General features: G+C 40.2%; 1 protein-coding gene across 1 annotated transcript in view; it reads left to right on the forward strand.

Moving 5' to 3' along the window:
* Positions 1-288: 288 nt before the first annotated feature.
* LOC135522620 (cadherin-10-like) overlaps positions 289-26,869 on the forward strand; it is a 55,618-nt gene continuing 29,037 nt past the window's right edge. The window contains exons 1-2 of the mRNA XM_064949056.1: positions 289-430; positions 7,658-8,010. Of these exons, the coding sequence (XP_064805128.1) occupies positions 7,795-8,010 (216 nt within the window). The 5' untranslated portion in view covers positions 289-430; positions 7,658-7,794. The remainder of the gene's footprint in view (positions 431-7,657; positions 8,011-26,869) is intronic.

A 26,869-nucleotide genomic window follows, 5' to 3' on the forward strand; every position in this document is an offset into this window, starting at 1 on the left:
GGAGTAAGGTCACTCTCATTTCCTTGTCCCCTTGTTGCCATTGCTCCTTTTTCTTTTCTCTCTTTTTTCTTTCTCCGCTTCAGTCTTCCCGACATCCACAGCAAGATGTGATGCGAGGGGAGAGAGAGGCAGAGAGAGAAAGAGGGAGGAGATAGGCCGGGAGAGAGAGGTTGGAAAGACAGAGGGTGGGGGGGAAGAGAAAAAAAGAGAGGAAGGGGGTGGAGAAATAGAGGAAGGGAGAGTAGAAGGCTGGACAGAGACTTATGCTCACACTCGCTCTCGCAGCACTGTTGTCAGTCTTGGAATGTAAGTGCAGCCGAGAGGATTCAGAATAAGCGCCACCTCTAAGCACTGCTACGTGAGGAGTAGGGACACAGTAACACGACACTCAGAAACACAGATGGACACTACTAAGCTGTAAATACAAAAGGTAAGGTTTCTGATTTTCTGTTTTCTGTTTTAAATGATATTTTGTCTCACTTTTCTGGATGGTGGGGTGAAATAACCCACCTGCAATAGATAGGTGCTGGATTGTTGAGAACAGGTAAATCAATGCATTACATGTTGTTAACGTGCAGAATTCTTTACTTTGGACACCTGCCATGCTACAAATAACATATAATCAAGGGGTTGATATCTGGAACCTCTGTGTTGAATATTTTATGAAGTTTTAGTCCGACCAAATCTCTGTGGTCAACTTTCCTCTCCATCTCTGTAAAACCACTGCAGTCTTAGGAAACTCCAAAATAGAAAGTGCTAGAAGAAGGAGAGTAGCTACATGTATGCAGATACTTTTCTTAAACAAAATTGGATGGACACAGTGCTCGTGTGACAGATGTTAAGGGCAGTAGCTACACACATTCAGATTATTTTCCTAAACAAAATAGGACTGGCATTGTGTTTGCGCATGCAGGGGATTTACAGATGTGTATGCTAACGGCAGTTTTCTTCCTCCAGTGTATCACTCTGATTAGAAGTGTTTAATGAACGGCCTTTCACCAATAAGCTAAGTGATATTCAGACTTATGCCAGCTGCCAGAGGGATTTGTGTGTGTGTGTTTGTGTGGAAGAGATGGCAAAACGTTACCTGTAATTAAGTGTGAGCAGAATTGATAGTGAGGCACTGTACTACTGATCCTATCTCAGCTCAAATGCATGGAAGGGTGAAGGGGTTGATCATGGGGTTTTGAGCACTGCACTTAATGAGTATGTTAGGATGTCATATGTACCCTGAAGCAAAGAACGCACTTCTCTGTCTGTCCGTCTCTGTCTCCCTCTCTTTTTCTTCTCTCTCTCTCTCCCTCTTCCTCTCATTCTCTCTGCTGCTGTGTTTTGTGGGGCTTGGTGGAGACAGCTTTATAGTCACACAGGTGATTTATAAGGGTGCATTTTGTACTCGGTCGTTTGTGTAATGCCATTATTGTTTAACACAAATTAACCACTAACATGTTCCCTAAATTATTGTCAGATATGTAATGGCCTTTCAGTGTTGGAATGAATAATAGCAAATCCCTGCCCTCCCACACACAAAAACTGCATGGCTCTCCTACAAACACTAAACCAAATCTTTTAACAGCCTCAAATGTAAACATAACGGATGATCCCTAAATTAACATGTTAGATATAGTTAGGTAAAAAATATATATCATGTGGGATGTCATTGTTCGAAATTGCTGGGATCCTGTAGTGAATTTTGTGTAGTGGGGCTCATTCAAAACACATAATTTAAAAGATGATCAATAAACTCATAAATAGACTGGTAAAGAAACTTTGAATTAAATTATAATCTACCCCTTATTGTGTCACATTCGGATCAATATTACAACTCTAACTATAACTATCTACAGTGATGATTTATTCAATGGGAATGATATTGTCTGTTTATGGCCTCACATATGTTAGAAGTCTACCCCCAGTCTACCCCAGTTTTCAAGTTACAAAGTGAAGAGAGCATTTCAAAATTGCGGCAGATTTCAGAGCATCTATAAAGGGCTGGCAAGCCTTGCCAAAGACTGGAGCCGGCAGCCGTGATGCTAGCGATGTTGGAAAGGTCTAGGGCTCCACCAAGTGGGCACTTTTACAGGTCTGCTGCTTTTTCACAGCTGCATCACTGCCCTACTGTTATACATAGCTCTGTGGTGGTCTGTGAGTGTGAAATCAGTAGGCAAGAGCCACTCAATCTGTAAATCACAAAACAGACATTAATAGTTATTATAGATATCCCTTGACCTCAATAGACCACAACTGCCTAAACCTCAAGTGCACATTTTTTATAAATGTTTAGATTTTCAAGAATTACCACGTTTGGTTTTTGTCAAATATGTATTCAAACATCCACAGGGACATCATATAAACCAAATATAGAATATGTTGTATTTGACCCATTTTTTTGAATGACATTATGTCATAAACACAACATTCTCAAATTATGGGTCATGGGTCCCTTAGTGCCCTTCAATGAGTTTGTTGATGGCAAAGCAAGATACAATATGTATGATATTAAGTTTGATTATTGCAGAGGGAGATGTGATCATCAGTGTCCACATTATTGTAAAGGTCTAGGGAGCAGTCGATTGTAAAATGGAATGGACCGAGCTGGGCTACAAGTGGTTATATATTCCCTATTAAGGCTGCTGTTGCAGACAGGTTTTTGGATTTCAGGAGGAACGCACCCAGGATACTCATACAGTATAAAGGGCGAGTGCAATTCCACTGAAAGTGTCTGTTAGGAGTCTAAAAACTTCCAAGTGTGTGTGTGTGTGTGTGTGTGTGTGTGTGTGTGTGTGTGTGAAATAGTGTTTATTCCACTAGCTTTTGCCAGAATGGACAACCACAAATTAAACGCTCTACTCAAAGACTTAACTTGTAAGAGCATATTTAACGATTTTGTCCTTTCATGCCTCTCTCTGTCTGTTTGCATGCCAAGCCTCTCAAGCTTTCTACCACCTAATCTAATCATAAACAACTTTTTTATACACTATAGGCATTTAATGGACTAATCAAGTCTAGATAATTCAGTGAGCGGAGTCTATAGCATCTGGACAAGAAATCCAGTCAGTACACTCTGCTCATCCTTTAATGGATGGTTTGGAGGAATTCTAAAAAGACACACTGGCCTAATGCTTAATAGGCATGGTGCATCAAAGCTTAATATCCAGAATGCTATTAAAACTCAAGGACAGCCTTGAATGATAATTAGAAAATGCAATCACGGGAATCAGCCCAGATTAATTTCCAGCCAATGTTTCCCGATTTCTGGGATGCTGCGCCCGCCTGCCGCCTGTCATATTCATGACAAACCCTGGGCACATAGTGAAGTGATAACAGTACATCATCATCAGTTTATGGCTTACTGGCACCCCATGACATCCCCAATGTTCTTGGTTTCATTCTGTATCTGGGGGTATGGAGAGAGAACCACAGTCGATAGCAAATGTTCTTGGTTCATACATGTTATCGATCTCATGCTTTGTGAAAAATATGAATTTGTCCTCATGGATTGCCAATTTTTATGAATTTAGGGATTTTATATGGTCTGCTGTTTTACTAAGGTTAGACTTCTGGAAAACTGGTAGATGGTGGTTTTGCTGACTCTAAATGACAATTAATGGTCTAGTCCCGCTTAATATTTTGAAGTCTTGACCTTGGATGACAGCTGAGACCGTACCAGTATTCCCAATCCTAACTGTCTCTCTCTGATATTGTCATAACCTTTTAACATTTGGATACAAGACATAACCTGTCTGTATGAGAGTCATGGTTTGAGTCAGTACAGGCATTAGCTCAATCTCTAATGACATGAATTAAAGAGCTCTTTAAGACTCTTTAATATTTCATTTTTGGATCTCATTAGCTTAATTATTTGATTTGCATTCATGGGATAATATTAATTTACATGTGGCGGTGCTTCAGTTCCATCAATGAGAAACATAATACTAATTTGTTCACAGGCAAAAACAGGGTCCTTTGTTCATTCAAATCTCATGCCTTCATTGATATTAGGGTTATTTTTGTTGAACAAAAGTGGGGGAATTATAAAATCGGTCTTTTTTGTGCAAGGTCCCTCATTAGATACACAATGAAGGCCTTGCCACCAGCCTCACACTAAATGGGCTCCACCTACCTGTATCCTCCTCTTGTTTCCAAGCTGTCTTAAAAATACCCCACTATATATATATATATATATATATATATATATATATATATATATATATACATATATATATATATATACACAGTGGGGCAAAAAAGTATTTAGTCAGCCACCAATTGTGCAAGTTCTCCCACTTAAAAAGATGAGGCCTGTCATTTTCATCATAGGTATACTTCAACTATGACAGACAAAATGAGAAAAAAAATCCAGAAAATCACATTGTAGGATTTTTAATGAATGTATATGCAAATGATGGTGGAAAATAAGTATTTGGTCAATAACACAAGTGTATCTCAATACTTTGTTATATACCCTTTGTTTTCAATGACAGAGGTCAAACGTTTTCTGTAAGTCTTCACAAGGTTTTCACACACTGTTGGTGGTATTTTGGCACATTCCTCCATGCAGATCTCCTCCAGAGCAGTGATGTTTTGGGGCTGTTGCTGGGCAACACGGTCTTTCAACTCCCTCCAAAGATTTTCTATGGGGTTAAGATCTGGAGACTGGCTAGGCCACTCCAGGACCTTGAAATGCTTCTTAGGAAGCCACTCCTTCATTGCCCGGGCGGTGTGTTTGGAATCATTGTCATGCTGAAAGACCCAGCCATGTTTCATCTTCAATACCCTTGCTGATGGAAGGTTTTCACTCAAAATCTCACGATACATGGCCATATTCATTCTTTCCTTTACACGGATCAGTCATCCTGGTCCCTTTGCAGAAAAACAGCCCAAAAGCATGATGTTTCCACCCCCATGCTTCACAGTAGGTATGGTGTTCTTTGGATGCAACTCAGCGTTCTTTGTCCTCCAAACACGACGAGTTGAGTTTTTACCAAAAAGTTATATTTTGGTTTCATCATACCATATGACATTCTCCCAATCTTCTTCTGGATCATCCAAATGCTCTCTAGCAAACTTCAGATGGGCATGGACATGTACTGGCTTAAGCAGGGGGACACATCTGGCACTGCAGGATTTGAGTCTCTGGCGGCGTAGTGTGTTACTGATGGTAGGTTTTGTTACTTTGGTCCCAGCTCTCTGCAGGTCATTCACTAGGTCCCCCCCATGTGGTTCTGGGATTTTTGCTCACCGTTCTTGTGATCATTTTGACCCCACAGGGTGAGATCTTGCGTGGAGCCCCAGATTGAGGAAGATTGATTTCTTCAAACCAAGCTGCTTACCTATTGCATATTCAGTCTTCCCAGCCTGGTGCATGTCTACAATTTTGTTTCTGGTGTACTTTGACAGCTCTTTGGTCTTGGCCATAGTGGAGTTTGGAGTGTGACTGTTTGAGGTTGTGGACAGGTGTCTTTTATACTGATAACAAGTTCAAATAGGTGCCATTAATACAGGTAACGAGTGGAGGACAGAGGAGCCTCTTAAAGAAGACGTTACAGGTCTGTGAGAGCCAGAAATCTTGCTTGTTTGTAGGTGACCAAATACTTATTTTCCACCATATTTGCAAATAAATTCATTAAAAATCCTACAATGTGATTTTCTGGATTTTTTTTCCAAATTTTGTCTGTCATAGTTGAAGTGTACCTATGATGAAAATTACAGGCCTCTCATCTTTTTAAGTGGGAGAACTTGCACAATTGGTGGCTGACTAAATACTTTTTTGTCCCACTGTATATACACACACACACACACACACACACACACACACACACACACACACACACACACACACACACACACACACACACACACACACACACACACACACACAATGTATATATATATATATACACAAAAAGTATCCCATGCTTGATGAGAACAATTGGCTTGCTGGCAGTGACTTCTAAAGGTACTGTATTATTGGCTTCATGGCATGTTCGATAGAGTACCTAGATGAAGTAAAGTCCCCATCAGGGCCTGACTTGATAGGTAATTTGGGGTTTCATACATAATTTATGGTCTTTGGGAAGTTAATCCTAATAAATCTTGTCCTCCTTTTCTAAAAGAGACCATTTAGTGGGAGGCTAGTGGAAAGGCCATAGCGCCAGTGCCATCCTGACAAGCATGCATTGTGTATATAACGAGGGACCATGAACAAACAAGGACCAGATTTTATAATTCCACCACTTTTGTTCAATAATCTAATGTCAACGAAGGCATTAGATTTGAACATACAAAGACCCTGTTTTTTCTGTGAACAAATTAGTATTATAGTTTCCATTGATGGAACTGAAGCACAGCCACATGTAAATGAATATTATCCCACAAATGCAAATGAAATAATTAAGAGAATAGAACTGTTTGGCCAAAATGACCATCGTTATGTTTGGAGAAAAAAGCGGGATGCTTCCAAGCCGAAGAACACCATCCCATCTCAAGAAATCAGTCAGGAAGTTAAAGCTTGGTTGCAAATGGGTCTTCCAAATGGACAATGACCCCAAACATACTTCCAAACGTGTGGCAAAACGGCTTAAGGACAACAAAGTCAAGGTATTGGAGTGGCCATCACAATCCCATAGAAAATGTGCGGGCAGAACTGAAAAACTGTGCGAGCAAGGAGGCCTACAAGCCTGACTTAGTTACACCAGCTCTGTCAGGAGGAATGGGCCAAAATTAACCCAATTTATTGTGGGAAGCTTGTGGAAGGCTACCTGAAACATTTGACCCAAGTTAAACTATTTAATGGCAATGCTACCAAATACGAATTGAATGTATGTAAACTTCTGACCCACTGGGAATGTAATGAAATAAATAAAAGATGAAATAAATATTTTATCTGCTATTATCTGACTTTTCACATTCTTAAAACAAAGTGGTGATGCTCGCTGGATTACATGTCAGGAGTTTTGAAAAACTGAGTTTAAATGTATTTGGCTAAGGTGTATGTAAACTTCCGACTTCTACTGTATATATGTAGCTAAGTCGCTAGCAAGCTAGCTAACTTCCTTTAATTTAATTCTAGCTGGCTGTATTTATTTACTTTATCGCTACCTTTTGTTTCTAGAAATGATATATGTGTTGTCATTTCACAACTGTTTAATCAAACTAGTTAGCCAGCTGATAGCTAGCTAGCAAAAAAACTATGAACTCATCCGCAAATCACGTCATCCAGCTAGCTAGCCAGCTAAATGGTTGTATGTAGGAATGAGTCAGTAACTTATGTTTGCATGAACTAAAACTACTGTCACATGTTTTTTAATGGAACTAGCAGGATTGAGCTAGCTTATCAGAGCAAATTCGAGATAAAATGGCAGACTGCCAGTTGAAACTAGAATTCCTTTACTAAGAGAATCAATGAACGCATTTGAAGAAATGTGTAATTTCATCTTGCAGAGCATATAATTCATAATGTTTTATCTATGGAAAAAAACAGTATCAATTAAAATAATGGCAACGCTAAACAGCTTAGAAGCCAATTTTCTCTTAATATTGGACACAGGCAGGCGATATTACCTTTGGGCGGATGTTGAAACAAATTATGTCTACCTGAATTCAATATCATTGTTGTGTTATCTCTCTGATTCATCCTTGTTTTTCTTCTTCACAGGGATCAATAGGCTATCAAAGGGAAAAGGACTACAATGCATGATTTGGTGGCGTTGCATTCCAGCGTGCATCCTACCAGAAGCTCATTACCATAACACATTAGTCATACAGAACTCCTTCCCCACGTGATTGGATACCATGATAACCAATCACTTCCAGATTATATTTATGGTCTCCATTCTACGGCCAATCACTGCCCTGCCCATGGCACCTGGAAATACTGTGAATCTGTTGGGAACATCACCGGAGAAGGATGATGGAAAGATACTCCAGCGCGCCAAACGAGGATGGATGTGGAATCAATTCTTTCTTCTAGAGGAGTACACCGGGAATGACAACCAGTATGTTGGCAAGGTAAGGGTTTTATGTGCCGTTTTTATGGGACATTCTTTGTAGGCTGCCAAGAGATGATCAATTATGTCACAGTACACTCAGTCAAAAGGACTGTTCCTGTTGTATTGACATACCTTTCAATAGTTAGGACATAGAAATTAGAGAGGGGTGCATCACCTGAGAACTCCCTTAATGTAAAGATCAGCTTGTTAAGCTCCATCTCCCAGCAATGCGCAACTAATTCCAGTCTCTCATTCACACAACAATTCAAAAACAAAAGTGGGAATAGAGAAATCTAAATGAAGAATCAATCGCTCAAATTAGCGATATAACATGACAGATAGAGCAGGAATAGATGTTCCCATTTGTGAGGGTTAACAACAGACAACATTATCAAATTACATCATGAGGCTAGACAAAATCACTGACCCACTACCTCACATCGCCAACGGCCTGAGCCTCCTCTGTCATGTTGACACAGCTCGTTAACTGATAAGACAGCACAAAAACATAAATATTTCTCAGAGCTATAACCCCCTACTTTAGATCAGAGGAGCGACTTGTCAAGCCATCCATGTTAGTGCTAAAAAGAAAGCTAGTCACAGTGTTAGAGATGACGCCACATTTATCATCCTGAGGGAGGGGAACAAGGTGACTGTCGAAAGCCTATTTTCTCAGAGGAAGCTGGCTTTCATCACATGCCTCATCCTCAAGAGTAAACAAGTGTCACGGTACAGGGTGGAGTAGAAGGATATGACTACCAGCTTGGCAGATAGCATCGTCCTGATGCAATGGAGAGAGACAGGGGAACAACAAAAAGAAAAAGATGGAGGGAAAGGGAGTGTTGGAGAGAGAAATTATGAATCAATCAAGCCAGGCCAATGATATTTCACTTCACTGTGTTGTACGTGATTAGGCAACAAAACAGTCCCGGCTATCCATTGAGGCTATCCACTGATGTTGTCAGTGACTGCTGCATTCTGGCTTTCTTCCTGACTCTTTGATGGTCTCTGGCTGGCATACTGGCAAGTTTCCTGGCATGACAGCAATCACATGCGCTGGCCATCGACTCACCCGGTGTCCAATGTCATTCACAATCAAACTGTCAGAATGACATGAGGCCGCAATAAATAAAGGGGGAGAAAAAAAACACCCACACGCTGGCTTTACTGAAGAAGCTAGTGTTGATTGCTATCGCTAATTCCATCAGCTTCGCTCTGGAATAGTTGTCTGTGAGAAGGAGCGGTGAAAAGCCTGGGCATAAGGACAGGCACTTAAAGGCCCAGCACCAAGCTGGGCTTATTTATTTCACATCCAATCAAGTTTCACATGTGAAACGGCAAATGTTTTGCCGTGCCACAAAGTCTGTAGCTTTTTCAGAACTCAATATACAGATTCAATACCTATACTACATCTCTGCACATAGCAAAAGAGTGCCATTTGCACTGCTATTCTAGTAATCAGTTAATCTGACTGTCATTGATTTAATTGACCTATTTAAACAATTTGAGGGTTTTCTGTATAGTTGTCTAATGTTGGTGGGGCATACTATTATATTTTCGATGTTAATCCTGAATCACTATGATATTATAATAGTTTTTCTTGAGTGTATTTTTAACAAAGTCCAAAGTCTAGGGAATAGAGGTGAAATCAGTTATTGACACAGATATGGTGGCATAGCAGGAAGATCTGAAGACAGTGAACAAAGAGGTTGTCAGTTCAAATCCTAGGTGAGGACATGTTGAATAATAATTACTGTATAATTACTGTATAATTACTGTATAATTACTGTATAAATAAATAAGAAACATTAAATAATATTTGTATGTATGTAAAGTGTGTCTAATATGAAAGCGGTGTGAGGTTCTGGGCACATCCTAACAACTAATGGTTACTTAAACCATTGTATCAGTGGTCATTTTGTCAACAATAACTATGACAAAAAAATATTGTCAACAACCTATTTTTCCTGACTAAAACTATGACGATAACATTTGTTTTGTCCAATCATTAGTATGCATGCATGCAGAAAAGTTGATGCAATCCTCTCAGTTGCAGAACTGATATTTTTCAGTCTTGTGATCTGATTCTGCCCAGCTCCAACACTGCTCTCAGGCTGTCACGTGAGTCATTCGTCAGTCTTTTGAACTGAGACCCTTCACATGTTACTAACCTCAACCTGAAACAATAATGTTTACTCTCTCTTTTTTTCAAGTAGGCTATTTTTGATTTGAGCACACTGGAATCTCTATTTCCCCATGTGTTCTGTTATTCATTCATCTGTGTTGCCACTCTGGTGCCACGGTCTGCAAATGCTAGTTGTGGTTGTGTTTTTCCTATAGGAAAAACAAATGCTATTTGTTGAATATTTGTTGAATTTGTTGAATACATTAATACAGTACTTCTGGGATTTTTGGAAAGCTTAAATTCAATTCTCCCCTTTTCAAGGACACCCCTATAATTTAGCCCTCCTTGATGGCGATGATGGAGAAAATCAGAGATGTTAATTGTTTAACCTGCAGCCAAGGCTTTATTGTAGCCTAAATGGTTAATTATGGTTGGTATTGGTTACATTCTGCTGTAATATCAATGTTGCAAGCTAAGGTATACAAGGGAATCTGCTTTAAAGTTCTACCTGTAGCCTCGTAGCCTACTTGGTGTTGTGAACTGCTGACTGCTATTAACTTGCAGATGATTGTTGACACATCAACCAGGATTAAGGGACAGGGCAATTTGTGACTTATTGTTTTCATAATCAGTGGCTTTATTGGAGGGGGAGTGGTTTCTCCTCTCCTAGGAAATCAGCAATTAGTACCGGGAGGTGTGCTCTTCACCTTTTCAAGGCATTTAGCAATTAGTATTTGTACTTCAGTCTCCTCTGTTTTCTCAGCGGTGGTTGTGTCGCAAAACTAAGACCGTCAACGAAACAGTGATGGTTCTGCAGAGTTATTTGAGGAAGGAAAGAGAGAAAGGCTCCACACCACTCTTACTTGAGTATCTTACCTAGTGATTTTCAGAATATCTAATTTTGCCCTTTTGTAACTTTTGCAACTGTCTGTTTTCTATCTCAATTTTCTCCTCTACATGTAGACTTTTCAGACCTACCCCCTTCTGCAACCCTTCTAATTTAGTGTACCCTGCAAGCACAATCCATGTGGAATTCCTGGTCTCTGGCAGCGTTTAGAACTGCCAATCTGCGGTCAAGAACACTAAATTAATCTCAGCTTATGCTGCATTTCAGTCCCTTGACTTTCGTGCCCTGAAGGAGACATGGATCACCCCAGAGACCTGCTGCTCCAGCTGCTCTCTCTTCATCTGACTATGTTTTCTGTCATTATCAGAGAGCATCTGGTCATTGCGGAGGTGGCACAGGGCTACTAATTTCTCCTAAGTGGAGATATTACATTATTTCCCTCTCTTACCTGTCCATCTCCTCATTTGATTTCCATGCTGTCACTGTCACTTGTCTACTCAAACTAACATTGTTCTTATCTATCACCCACCAGGTGTCTGTACCACATACTCTCACAACTGGTGTACCCCAGGGCTCGATTCTAGGCCCTCTTCACTCTCTACACCAAGTCACTCGGCTCCGTCATATCCTCACTAGGTCTCTCCTATCATAGAATGCGGATGACACTAAGCCACTTTTCTCCTTCCCCCTTCTGACACTCAGAAGGTGATACACATCTCTGCATGCCTGGCAGATATCTCAGCTTGGATGTCGGCCCACCACCTCAAGCTCAACCACGACAAGACAGAGCTGCTCTTCCACCCTATAAAGCCTGCCTACTCAAAAACCTATCCATTACGGTTGCAACTCTACAGTGTCTCCCTCCCAGAGTGCAAAGAACCTTGGCGTGACCCTGGAAAACACCCTGTTGTTCTCTGAAAAAATCAAAGCAGTGACTCACTCCTGCAAGTTGATGTTCTACAACATCCGTATAGTTTGAACCAACCTCACACAGGTAGTGGAGCAGGTCCTAATCCAGGCACTAATCCCAGGTGAAGTACTGCAACTCACTGTTGGTTGGGCTCCCCACTTGTGCCATCAAACCCCTGCAATTTATCCAGAATGCTGCAGCCTGCCTGGTGTTCAACCTTCCCAAGTTGTTTCATGTCACCCTGCTCCTCAACACTATGGTACTTGCTTATGGAGCAGCAAGAGGAACAGCCCCTCCCTACCTTCAAGCCATGCTCAAACCCTACACCCCAACCCGAGCACTTCGTTCTGCCACCTCTGGTCTCTTAGCACTATGAGAGGGCACCTCCCACTCAGCCCAGTCCAAGCTCTTCTCCGTCCTGGCACTCCAATGGCGGAACCAGCTTCCCATAGCACCCACCCCCTAAAAAAGCATTTTGTGAATGAACACTAGAACTTGACTTTTCTTCACCCCTGACTAGCTTTGACTTTGCTGATAGCTACTTCATTGAGGATTTACTATGACTGTGATGTGGTTGTCCTATTTTAAGATGAATGCACTAACTGTAAGTCGCTCTGGATAAGATCGTCTGGTAAATTACTAAAATGTAAAAGGTTAAAAGGCCTACTTGGACAAGGCTTTCTGAATATGCACATGATGGAAGTTAGAGTAGCCTATTATTTAATAGAAAAAATGCACAGACTGTCATGTGTCTAATTGCTGTGACTCAAACTAGATGAAGGCTGAAATGACGAAAATGTGACTAAAACCAAAAGGTATTTTAAACCTAAAACTAAATCTAAAATAGCCGCCAAAATGAACACTGCATAATATATGACATGCTTTTAGGGCTCATTATACATACTGTATGTCATAAAGGATTATACTGATGACTACAAGGTGGAACTGTACATGGTACTTCTCTTCAAGGTGAACTATATACCGTGCATAGAATGGCCCATATTCACGAAGTGTCTCAAAGTAGGACTGCTGATAAAGATCAGTTTTTCATTTGAGGTGATAATCAATGAATATAATTACATGGACGGTGGACCTGATACTAAATCAGCATTATGAAAATGGGCCATGTGTGTTTTTGTCAAACTCCACGAGACGCGCCTCTTGGCGTTGCTGATTCACTATCACCTGATCTTCAGCGAGCCATGTCAGACAGCCATTAGCATGAGGGAGGGTATTTAACAAGCCTTGTCCTCGTGGAGGGAGGCATACTTGTTCAGTATGGCTCTGAAGTGTGAACACTTGCAATGCAATGCAATCAGAAGGCTTGTGTCTGGAGTTTCTTACTGTAGGGGTGCAGTGACTCACATAAAAAGCTGTTCCATCCCAGCTATTGATGTGGACAAAACCCCTTTAACCTCTTGGTAGTCTGTGATGCTTTGTAAACAAACGCTGCCGCTCTCCAGTTCCCCTGAGCACAGTACTGATCATAGGAAAAATTGAAGAAACTGAAAAAACACTACTGAATGTGTATAATCCTGGAGAACAAGGACAACTAACCATAAAGAGAGAGAGAATATAATTATTCTGTATCCGTTTGGGGCTCTATTTTCCTATCTCCCCTCTGCAGCACTAAACAATGCTCACTGGAGACCTGACAAGAATTGCCAATGACTTTGCTGCTTTACTGACTATTCCTCTGTATTTGTGCAAGGGGACTTAAAGCTAGAATCCTTCATGGAAACAATAAGAAAGCCTTCTCCCAGCCCTTGTTTATGCGAAGAAGCTAAGGGATGGGGCTAGATAAATTTCATAGGGCTATGGATGCAAAGACTGACCATCCAGTATATCAAATGTATAGTGATAACCATGTTTTGAGGCTATACAGTTTTGCTTTCACTTACATTGTTCACAAACATTGGTGTAAAACTACCATATATTTTGGGTTCTGATTGGGTATGACAGTTGAACTAAGCAAATGAGGCCTCTAAGTTATATTGTAGTAGTTGCTTTGGGGCAAGTCTCTGAATGTCCTGAATGTCCTTCAACTCCAAGCCAGAGCTTCAAGCGTCATACACACCACGATTAAAGGTTGTAATCGCTGCCTAAGGTGCTTCAACAAAGTTCTGAGTAAAGGGTCTGAATACTTATGTAAAAAAGACATACACTACAGTTAAAAAAATGTCCTTGTTTTCAAAAGAAAAGCGAAAAAATGTGTCCATTTAAATAATTACGTTTTTTTTCTTCACAATTCCAGACATTTAATCCTCTTAAAAATGCCCTGTCTTAGGTCAGTTAGGATCACCATTTTATTTTAAGAATGTGAAATGTTAATAATAGTAGAGAGAATTATTTATTTCACCTTTTATTTCGTTAATCACATTCCCAGTGGGTCAGATGATTACATATTAATTGAGTGTATTTGGTAGAATTGCCTTTAAATCGTCAAATGGGTCAAATGTTTTGGTGTAGCCTTCCACAAGTTTCCCACAATAAATTGGGTGAATTTTGGCCCATTCCTCCTGACAGAGCTTGTGTAACTGAGTCAGGTTTGTAGGCCTCCTTGCTCACACACGCTTTTAAAGTTCTGCCAACAAATTTCCTATAGGATTAAGGTGAGGGCTTTGTAATGGCCACTCCAATACCTTGACTTTGTTGTCCTTAACCGCTAGCGTCGAGCAATCCCGTATCCGGGAGCGTAATCATAGCCTCAAGCTCATTACCAAAACGCAACGTTTCCTATTCATGAAAATCGCAAATTAAATGAAATAAATATATTGAAACACAAGCTTATCCTTTTGTTAACAACACTGTCATCTCAGATTTTCAAAATATGCTTTAACCAAAGCTACACAAGCATTTGTGTAGGAGTATTGATAGCCTAGCATAGCATTAAGCCTAGCATTCATCAGGCAACATTTTCACAAAAACAAGAAAAGCATTCAAATAAAATAATTTACCTTTGAAGAACTTTGGTTGTTTTCAATGACGAGACTCTCAGTTAGATAGCAAATATTCATTTTTTCCAAAAATATTATTTGTGTAAGAGAAATCGCTCCGTTTTGTTCATCACGTTTGGCTAAGAAAAAAAATGAAAATGCAGTCACTTACAACGCCAAACTTTTTTCCAAATTAGCTCCATAATATCGACAGAAACATGGCAAACGTTGTTTAGAATCAATCCTCAAGGTGTTTTTCACATATCTATTCGATAATCTATCAGTGGTGGCAGCTGGCTTCTCATCAGAAGAAAACGGAAAAATACTGCAGCTGGAGATTACGCAATAATTGCGACGGAGGACACCAAGCGACCACCTGGTAAATGTAGTCTCTTATGGTCAATCTTCCAATGATATGCCTACAAATACGTCACAATGCTGCACACACCTTGGGGAAAACGTGGAAAAAGGTAAGCTGACTCCTGGGCTCCTCCACAGCCATATAAGGAGTCATTGTCATGAGGCTGTTTCAAGAAATGCGGCACTTCCTGATTGTATTTTTATCTGGGTTTTTTCTGTAACATTATTTCTGTGGCACTCACAGACAATATCTTTGCAGTTTTGGAAATGTCAGAGTGTATCCTTTCCAAAGCTGTCAATTATATGCATAGTCGAGCATCTTTTTGTGACAAAATATCTTGTTTAAAACGGGAACGTTTTTTATCCAAAAATTAAAAGAGCGCCCCTTATATCGAAGAAGTTAACCTCTTGAGTGTAGGGGAGGTATTTTGATGTTTGGATGAAAAACGCACTGAAATTAAACTGCCTATTTCTCAGGCCCAGAAGATAGAATATGCCTATATATGACATATTATGATATAAAACACTCTAAAGTTTCCAAAACTGTCAACATATTGTCTGTGAGTATAACAGAACTGATATTGCAGGCAAAAACATGAGGAAAATCCAACCAGGAGGTACTGTTTTTCTGAAACCTCCCTGTTCCATTGCATGCCTTCCCTCCATTTAAATGGATATCAACCAGATTCCTTTCCATATGGCTTCCACATGGTGTGAACAGTTTTTAGACATAGTTTCAGGCTTTTATTCTGGAAAATGACCTGCACGAGCCTGTGGATTACTGAACAAAATACACCAACCAAATGGAGATTTTTGGATATAAAAATAATCTTTATGGAACAAAATTAACATTTATTGTGTAACTGTGAGTCTCGTGAGTGCAAACATCCGAAGATCATCAAAGGTAAGCGATTAATTTTATTGCTTTTCTAACTTTCGTGACCAATCTACTTTGCTGCTAGCTGTTTGTAATGTCTTGTCTGCTGAGAGAGCTGTTCTAACATAAACGCTTGGATAGCTTTCGATGTAAAGCTTTTTTGAAAAATGACATGCCAGGTGGATTAACAACAAGAGGTTTTAACTTCAGAAGTTGCTTCAATATATCCACCTAATATTCCATCATGATGCCATCTATCTTCTTAAGTGCACCAGTTCCTCCTGAAGTAAAGCACCACCACAACATACATACAACATACAATTTATTTCTTAGGTCTTGGATGATTTCTTTTGATTTTCCCATGAAAATCAAAATTTTGATTTTGATATTCCCATGATGTCAAGCAAAGAGGCACTGCGTTTGAAGGTAGCTCTTGAAATACATCCACAGGTACACCTCCAATTCACTCAAATTATGTCAATTAGCCTATCAAAAGCTTCTAAAACCATGACATCATTTTCTGGAATTGTCCATGCTATTTAAAGGCACAGTCAACTTGTTGTATGTAAACTTCTGACCCCTGGAATTGTGATACATTGAGTTATAAGTGAAATAATCTGTCTGTAAACAAGGTACAAGGTAAATGTCCTAAACAATTTGCCAAAACTACAGTTTGTTAACAGGAAATGTGCATAGTGGTTGAAAAACTAGTTTCAATGACTCCAATGTAAGTGTATGTAAACTTCCGACTTCAACTGTGAGTTTATATACATATATACATATATATACATATATATATACATATATATATATATATATATATATATATATATACATATATACATATATACATATATACACACATATATATATATATATATATATATATATATATATATATATATATATATATATATATATAAGCAAACATTTCTAAACCTGTTTATGCTTTGTCAATATGAGCTATTGTTTGTAGATTGATCAGGAAAAAAAACAACATTAAATCAATTTTAGAATAAGCCAATCATTTGTTGTAACAAGGTAGGGTTGGTATACAGAAGATATTTGGTAAAAGTCCATATTATGGCAAGAACAGCTCATCAATATTTTAAGACATGAACGTCAGTCAATGCGTAAAACTTCAATAACTTTGAATGTGCATGTAGAGGTCTGTAATTTTTAGGTATGTACACTTCAACTGTGAGAGACGGAATCTAAAGTCCATAAAATCACATTTGTATGATTTTTAAGTAATTTGCATTTTATTGCATGACAAAAGTATTTGATACATCCGAAAAGCAGAACTTAATATTTGGTACAGAAAACTTTGTTTGCAATTACAGAGATCAGACGTTTCCTGTAGTTCTTGACCAGGTTTGCACACACTGCAGCATGGATTTTGGCCCACTCCTCCATACAGACCTTCTCCAGATCTTTCAGGTTTCGGGGCTGTTGCTGGGCAATACGGACTTTCAGCTCCCTCCAAAGATTTTCTATTGGGTTCAGGTCTGGAGACTGGCTAGGCCACTCCAGGAACTTGAGATGCTTCCTACGGAGCCACTCCTTAGTTGCCCTGGCTGTGTGTTTCAGGTCGTTGTCATGCTGGAAGACCCAGCCTCGACCCATATTCAATGCTCTTACTGAGGGAAGGAGGTTGTTGGCCAAGAACTCGGGATACATGGCCCCATCCATCCTCCCCTCAATACGGTGCAGTCGTCCTGTCCCATTTGCAGAAAAGCAACTCTAAAGAATGATGTTTCCACCTCAATGCTTCACGGTTGGGATGGTGTTCTTGGGGTTGTACTCATCCTTCTTCTTCCTCCAAACACGGCGAGTGGAGTTTAGACCAAAAAGCTCTATTTTTGTCTCATCAGACCACATGACCCTCTCCCATTCCTCCTCTGGATCATCCAGATGGTCATTGGCAAACTTCAGACGGGCCTGGACATGCGCTGGCTTGAGCAGGGAGCCCTGCGTGCGCTGCAAGATTTTTATCCATGACGGCGTAGTGTGTTACTAATGGTTTTCTTAGGCTGTGGTCCCAGCTCTCTTCAGGTCATTGAGCAGGTCCTGCTGTGTAGTTCTGGGCTGATCACTGAACTTCCTCATGATCATTGATACCCCACGAGGTGAGATCTTGCATGGAGCCCGAGACCGAGGGTGAATGACAGTCATCTTGAACTTTTCCATTTTCTAATAATTGTGCCAACAGTTGTTGCCTTCTCACCAAGCTGCTTGCCTATTGTCCTGTAGCCCATCCCAGCCTTGTGCAGGTCTACAATTGTATCCCTGATGTCCTTACACAGCTCTCTGGTCTTGGCCATTGTGGAGACGTTGGAGTCTGTTTGATTGAGTGTGTGGATAGGTGTCTTTTATACAGGTAACAAGTTCAAACAGTACAGGTAATACAGGTAATGAGTGGGGAACAGGAGGGCTTCTTAAAGAAAAACTTACAGGTCTGTGAGAGCTGGAATTCTTACTGGTTGGCAGGTGATCAAATACTTATGTCATGCAATAAAATGCAAATTAATTACTTAAAAATCATACAATGTGATTTTCTGGATTTTTGTTTTAGATTCCGTCTCTCACAGTTGAAGTGTACCTATGACAAACATTACAGACCTCTAAATGCTTTGTAAGTAGGAAAACCTGCAAAATCGGCAGTGTATCAAATACTTGTTCTCCCCACTGTATTTATTACTATTATAAACTGGATACCAATGTAATTAGAGCATTAAAAATAAATGTTTTGGCCTCCCGGGTGGCACAGTGGTTAAGGGCGTTGTACTATCAGAGACTCTGGGTTTGGGCCCAGGCTCTGTCGTAACCGGCCGCGACCGGGAGGTCCGTGGGGCGACGCACAATTGGCCTAGCGTCGTCCGGGTTAGGGAGGGCTTGGCCGGTAGGGATATCCTTGTCTCATCGTGCACCAGCAACTCCTGTGGCAGTGAGCTCTAACCAAGGTTGCCAGGGGCACGGTGTTTCCTCCGACACATTGGTGCGTCTGGCTTCCGGGTTGGATGCGCGCTGTGTTAAGAAGCAGTGTGGTTTGGTTGGGTTGTGTATCGGAGGACACATGACTTTCAACCTTTGTCTCTCCCGAGCCCGTATGGGAGTTGTAACGATGAGACAAGATAGTAGCTACTAAAAACAATTGTATACCACAAAATTGGGGAGAAAAAGGGGTAAAATAAAAAAATAAAAAAATATTTTGTCATTCCCATGGTCTACGGTCTGATATACCACGGCTTTCAGCCAATCAGCATTCAGAGCTCGAACCACCCAGTTTTTAATTGTGTTTCGCCATAATATTTGTTGTACTATTTGTTCTGTTTTTTTCTGGTGGATTAAACTGAAATTTCAAACAACTTTTTATATGGCTTGTTTTAAAAAATAGAGATATTTTGGAGATATCATTTTCAAATTACCAAAAGTGAGAGGTTGTAATCTGAATAAAGGGAACAAAGCTATTCTTGAACATGGGGAGATACATTTTTACTAATCTGCTAGAGAAACAGTTTGGATTTAAGTGTATCTTTTGTATAACTGAAGCCTTTAGTGAGAGGTCTATTGCTTTGATATTTAATCATTTCTGCCTTCTGAATTCATTTTCATTATATACATAGGCCTTTTACGACTAGGGGGCGATATTTACATTTTTGGATGAAAAATGTTCCTGTTTTAAACAAGATATTTTGTCATGAAAAGATGCTTGACTATGCATATAATTGACAGCTTTGGATAGAAAACACTCTGCGTTTCCAAAACTGCAAAGATATTGTATGTGAGTGCAACAGAACGGATGTTACAGGCGAAGCCCAGATAAAAACCCAATCAGGAAGTGTCGCATTTCTGTTGAAGACTAGCCGTAAGGGACCACATTTAGCAAGTCGTCACCTGATGTCTCCCGCAGAAAATCTTGCGTAAAATACTGGGGTAGCCATTTTTCCAATCGCTTCTTATGAGAAAACAATTGCCTCGACGGATATATTATCGAATATGTATGTTAAAAACAAATTGAAGATGGATCCTAAACAACGTTTGCCATATTTCTGTTAATATTATGGAGCTAATTTGGAAAAAAGTTTGGCGTTGTAGTGATAGCATTCTCCGGTCGATTTCTCAGCCAAGCAAGATGAACAAACGGGAGCTATTTCGCCTACAAAAATTATATTTTGGGAAAAAAGGAACATTTACTATCTATCTGGGAGTCTCCTGAGTGAAAACATCCAAAGTTCTTCAAATGTAAATTATTTAATTTGATTGCTTTTCTTATTTTCGTGAAAATGTTGCCTGCTGCCAGCAGAGCCTAGCATAGCATTATGCCATGATAAACTTACACAAATGCTTGTCTAGCGGTGGCTGTAACGCATATTTTGAAAATCTGAGATGACAGTGTGAATACCAAAAGGCTAAGCTGTGTCTCAATATATTTAATTTGTGATTTTCATGAATAGGAACATTTTCTAGGGGTATTTATGTCAGCTGTGTTATGCTAATTCGTTTGAGGCTATGATTACGCTCCCGGATCCGGGATTGCTAGTCACAAGAAGTTTTTATTTTTTTCTGGCCTGCTGTTCCAAATAAATTGAAATATTTTTCACACATATAATAAAAAATTAAAAAACAGGTCGCTAGGTATAGGCTGGCAAGGCCATAACCAAATAGGTAAACTCGGATATGACTGAAGAGTTAATCAATGTGATTTTTCCACATATAGACAGGTATTTTCCTTTTCATGGTAGCAAGATTATATATATTTTTGCTAACTTTTCATTAAAATGTATTGTCATGATAATTTCTTTCTGGATATGAATGCCGAGTGTCCATTTTATTGGTGAACTACACAGTAATGTAAAAGTTATATTTTGTGTGGTCCAATATGTCCAGGATGTCTTGCTCCCAGACAGACTAAACGACTTCTTTGCTCGCTTTGAGGACAATACAGTGAAACTGACACAGCCCACTACAAAAACCTGCGGACTCTCCTTCACTGCAGCCGACAATGAGTAAAACATTTAAACGTGTTAACCCTCAAGGCTGCAGGCCCAGACGTCATCCCCAGCCGCATCCTCAGAGCATGCGCAGACCAGCTGGCTGGTTTGTTTACGGACATATTCAATCAAAACTTATCCCAGTCTGCTGTTCCCACATGCTTCAAGAGGGCCACCATTGTTCCTGTCCCAAAGAAAGCTAAGGTAACTGAGCTAAATGACTACGAGTAGCTATGAGTAGCACTCACTTCAGTCATCATGAAATGCTTTGAGAGACTAGTCAAGGCCCATATCACCTCCACCCTACCTGACACCCTAGTCCCACTCCAATTTGCTTACCGCCACAATAGGTCTAAGGATGACGCAATTGCAACCACACTGCACACTGCCCTAACCCATCTGGACAAGAGGAATACCTATGTGAGAATGCTGTTCGTTGCCTACAGCTCAGCATTTAACACCATAGTACCCTCCAAGCTCGTCATCAAGCTTGAGACCCTGGGTATTGACCCCACCCTGTGCAACTGGGTACTGGACTTCCTGATGGGCTGCCCCCAGGTGGTGAGGGTAGGTAACAACATCTCCACCCCGCTGATCATCAACACTGGGGCCCCACAAGGGTGCTTTCTGAGCCCTCTCCTGTACTCCCTGTTCACCCATGAATGCGTGGCCATGCATTTCTCCAACTCAATCATCAAGTTTGCAGACGAAACTACAGTGGTAGGCTTGATTACCAACAACGACGAGACGGCCTACAGGGAGGAGGTGAGGGCCCTCGGAGTGTGGTATCAGCTGTATCATCGCCTGGTACGGTAACTGCTCTGCTCACAATCGTAAGGCTCTCCAGAGGGTAATGACGTCTGCACAACTTATCACCGGGGGCAAACTACCTGCCTTCCAGGACACCTACACCACCCGATGTCACAGGAAGGCCATAAACATCATCAAGGACAACAACCACCCATGCCACTGCCTGTTCAGCCTGTTATCATCCAGAAGGCGAGGTCAGTACAGGTGCATCAAAGCAGGGACCGAGAGACTGAAAAACAGCTTCTATCTCAAGGCCATCAGACTGTTAAATAGCCAAAACTAACATTGAGTGGCTGCTGCCAACATACTGACTCAACTCCAGCCACTTTAATAATTGAAAAATGTAAAAAATGTATCACTAGCCACTTTAAACAATGCCACTTAATATAATGTTTACATACCCTACGTTACTCATCTCATATGTATATACTGTACTCGATACCATCTACTGCATCTTGCTGTTCTGTACCATCACTCATTCATATATTTTTATGTACATATTCTTCATCCCTCATACACTTGTGTGTATAAGGTAGTTGTTGTGAAATTGTTAGTTAGATTACTTGTTGGTTATTACTGCATTGTCTTAACTAGAAGCACAATCATTTCGCTACACTCGCATTAACATCTGCTAACCATGTGTATGTGACAAATAAAATTTGATTTGAATATGTACACTTATCATAATTTGGTTGTAATCGACCAAGCCTTACTTGGACAAATACAATACTGTATGTTAGTTATCTGTGCCTACCTCGAATCGCATTCAATGCATCCATATTGAATTATATGTATTCTATTTTGTTGCCAAAGTCATTAAACAATATTGTATTTCTGAAGGACAAGTTCATAAAAACTACTGTGTCTGCATAGCCTATGTGGGGCATTAGGTCATAGATAGGAAATATCATAGCAATTAATACTTTTGTCACTTATTTTACTCATGGATCCATGGATCGACTCTATACTACTAGATTAATCAATAATACTGCATGAATTGCATGATTCGATTCCATACTGCTGCAATAATTGACTGTATAATACTTAATTAATCAATTTCATAATACTACATGAATAGATTCAAATTTTGCATGAATCGACTGTATAAATCTGCATAAATCACTGGACTCAATAATACTGCATGAATACATGCAGCACAGGGGTATATTGCCCACTCCATACTAGTGTGCCAGCCTGCCAGTTATCCAGACTGGCAGACAGACAGTGTACTGTAAACAGCGGATTACACTGTGGCTTGTGAGATTGCCCATAAACGGACCTCCAATAATTACCTTTTAGTGTTTACCGTCTGAGCGTGTTGTGCATTTTCTGACTTGTCTAATTCAATACGTGCTAGCAGGTATATAGTAAATCCCCTCGTCCTGTGTTGTCTGACGACTGTCAAACTCCAATTAGCTGGCAGACCTGACAGAATGGCTCCATTGTATGGAGTTCTCTCTTCCATTCCATTTGATGGTCTCCTCTTTGTTTTCTTTCTGTCAATTCTTTCTCTTATTGGGGTTAACCATTGAGTCTGAGAAGCATACCATATGTCCCAAATATCCCTGGTCAGAAGTAGTCAAAATGTAGGGAACAGGGTGCCATTTGGGACACAAACAGACTGCAAGATTCACAGAGGAATGTGCAGTGGGAAAGTAAAGAACACTGGGTAAAAAACAAAGTACTTTAGGAGATTCTGTACACAATTGAAGAGTAGCCACTTTACATTTTATGTTGAAATTATTATATTGGCTTATCACTTTCTTCAATGTTCAGCAATGAACATCAGGAGTGAAACTATTCAGACTGTAGCTGTATTCATAATCAGTGTCCCAAAATGGAACCTTATTCCTACTTTTCACCAGTGCTGTGCACTAAATATGAAATAGGGTCCATTTGCATATTTCTTGCTTTCTTCCCAAAGTTGCATTGTTGTTGATCCTGGTTTTCAGATTGCAGAAAATAATGAGTTTCTCCCTCAGTGTGTTGATATTAATATTCATGAATGTTATGATGCTGTGTCCCTCACTGCTTGTCACTTAGGATGTGATGGCCCATGAGATATAGTGCTAAATATAAGCCTATGACACTGTAGTATCAGCAGTGCAGTAATGAGCTTCAAGCCAGTCACTCATCATAGTTACTTGAAGTAATGCTAATTTATTTCAAGACGATGAATAGTCTAGAAAGAGGCACATAGATGGTACATTGGACCAAGCATAGCAGAAACAAAAGTACAAGAAAATATGTTGTATTGTGTTCTTGTCATGCAATGATTTCCCCTATTTGGGAGTGAGAGGCACCTTTTCATTATAACATTGGAGGAAATACCTTCCTAGTGTCTGATTAATATCCTCCAGGTCTCCTGGTAGCGCCTCCATGCTCTGGACACTACGCTGACAGACACAGCAAACCTTCTTGCCACATCTCGCATTGATGTGCCATCCTGGATGAGCTGCACTACCTGAGCCACTTGTGTGGGTTGTAGACTCCGTCTCATGCTACGACTAGAGTGAAAGCACCGGCAGCATTCAAAAGTGACCAAAACATCAGCCAGGAAGCATAGGAACTGAGAAGTGGTCTGTGGACCCCACCTGCAGAACCACTCCTTTATTGGGGGTGTCTTGCTAATTGCCTATAATTTTCACCTGTTGTCTATTCCATTTGCACAACAGCACGTGACATTTATTGTCAATCAGTGTTGCTTCCTAAGTGGACAGTTTGATTTCACAGAAGTGTGATTTACTTGGAGTTACATTGTGTTTTTTAAGTGTTCCCTTTATTTTTTTGAGCAGTGTATATACAGTAAATTTTGGACACACCTACTCATTCCAGGGTTTTTCTTTATTTTTACTAATTTCTACATTGTAGAATATAGTGAGACACTACACTATGAAATAACTAACATGGAATCATGCAATAACCAAAAAAAGTATGTGTAAATTTAAATACAAGTCCATATTGTGGCAAGAACAGCTCAAATAAGAAAAATAAATGAGTCCATCATTAATTTAAGACATAAAGGTCAGTCAATGCGGAAAATGTTAAGAACTTTGAAAGTTTCTACAAGTGCAGATGCAAAAACCATTAAGCACTATAAAGAAACTGGCTCTCATGAGGAACACCACAGGAAAGGAACACCCAGAATTGCCTCTGCTGCAGAGGATAAGTTAATTTCATTTAACTGCACCTCAGATCGCATCCCAAATAAATGCTTCACAGAGTTCAAGTAACAGACACATCTCAACATCAACTGTTCAGAGGAAACTGCGTGAATCAGGCCTTCACGGTCAAATCTCTGCAAAGCAAACACTACTAAAGGACTCCAATAAGAAGAGGATACTTGCTTCTGCCAAGAAACACGAGCAATGGACATTAGACCTGTAGATATCTGTCCAAATTTGAGATTTTCTGTTCCAAATGCTGTGTCTTTGAGACGCAGAGTAGGTGAATGGATGATCTTCCTATGTGTGGTTGCCACCATAAAGCATGGAGGAGGAGGTGTGATGGTGTGGCGGTGCTTTGCTGGTGATACTGTGGCTGATTTATTAAAAATTCAAGGCACACTTCACCAGCATGGCTATGACAGCATTCTGCAGCGATATGCCATCCCACCTGGTTTGCGACAAGTGGGAATTCATTTGTTTTTCAACAGGACAATGACCCAACACACCTCAAGGCTCTGTAAGGGCTATTTTACCAAGAAAGAGAATGACGGAGTGCTGCATCAGATGATGTGGCCTCCACAATTGCATGACCTCAACCCAATTGAGATGGTTTGAGATGAGTTGGAACGCAGAGTGAAGGAAAAGCAGCATATGCAGGAATTCCCTCAAGACTGTTAGAAAAGCATTCCAGATGGAGCTGGTTGAGAGAATGCTTTGTTTAGCGCTTTTCTGGTTACTACAAGGTTCCATATGTGTTATTTCATAGTTTTGATGTCTTCAGTATTATTCTACAATGTAGAAAATTGTACAAATAAAGAAAAACCCTTAAATGAGTAGGTGAGTCCAAACGTTTGACTGGTACTGTATTTAAATATATATATATATATATATATATATATATGATGTGTGTATGGACAGTAAAGACAGTATATGAATAGAAAAGGTGTGTACATCAGTAGTGATATAGGATGAGCCCCGACTAGAATGCAGTATATACATATTCAATGGGTAAAACAGTATGTAGACATTATTAAAGTGATCAGTGCTCAATAACTATATACATAGGGCAGCAGTCGCTAGTGTGCAGTGTAGAGTACTGGGTGTTAGCCTACTAGTAACAGTGACTAAGTTCAGGGCAGGCTACTGGGCGGAGACCGGCTAGTGGTGACTTCTAGATAGTAGAAGGGTGAATTGGATTTTTTTATTTTATTTTAAGGAAACCACAGGAAAGTAAGGGTTTTCCTGCAGCATTGTTTGAAACAATTCTATAGTTTACCATATAATTTTGTAGTAAACTGTATCATACTGTGGAATACTATACTACCATACACACTTTTGTATCCATCAATCATATAAGTGCTTACTATATAATTTTGTAGTATACTAGAAATTTCCTATCGGAATACCACAAAAGAAAACACTGTTGTAAAAACACTACAGTCACCAAAAACACATCACTTTTCACATGATGAACACATCACTTTTCTAACTATAACTATTACTACAGTAATAATTTGCATATACCCTGCCCCCTGGTAGTAGTTACTGTCTTGTCTCATCGCCGCAACGCCCATACGGACTCGGGAGAGGTGAAGGTTGAGAGCCATGCGTACTCTGAAACACAACCCAACCAAGCCGCACTGTTTCTTGACACAACGCACATCCAACCCGGAAACCAGCCACACCAATAAGTCAGAGGAAACACCGTACACCTAGCGATTTGGTCAGCATGCACTGCACCACCACAGGAGACACTAGTGCGTGATGAGACAAGGATATCCCTGATGGCCAAACCCTCCCTAACCCGGACGACACTTGTGCACCAATTGTGCGCCGCCCCATGGGCCTCCCC

The sequence above is a fragment of the Oncorhynchus masou genome, chromosome 30 (assembly GCF_036934945.1).
Source record: "Oncorhynchus masou masou isolate Uvic2021 chromosome 30, UVic_Omas_1.1, whole genome shotgun sequence".
NCBI classification, from domain to species: Eukaryota; Metazoa; Chordata; class Actinopteri; order Salmoniformes; family Salmonidae; genus Oncorhynchus; species Oncorhynchus masou.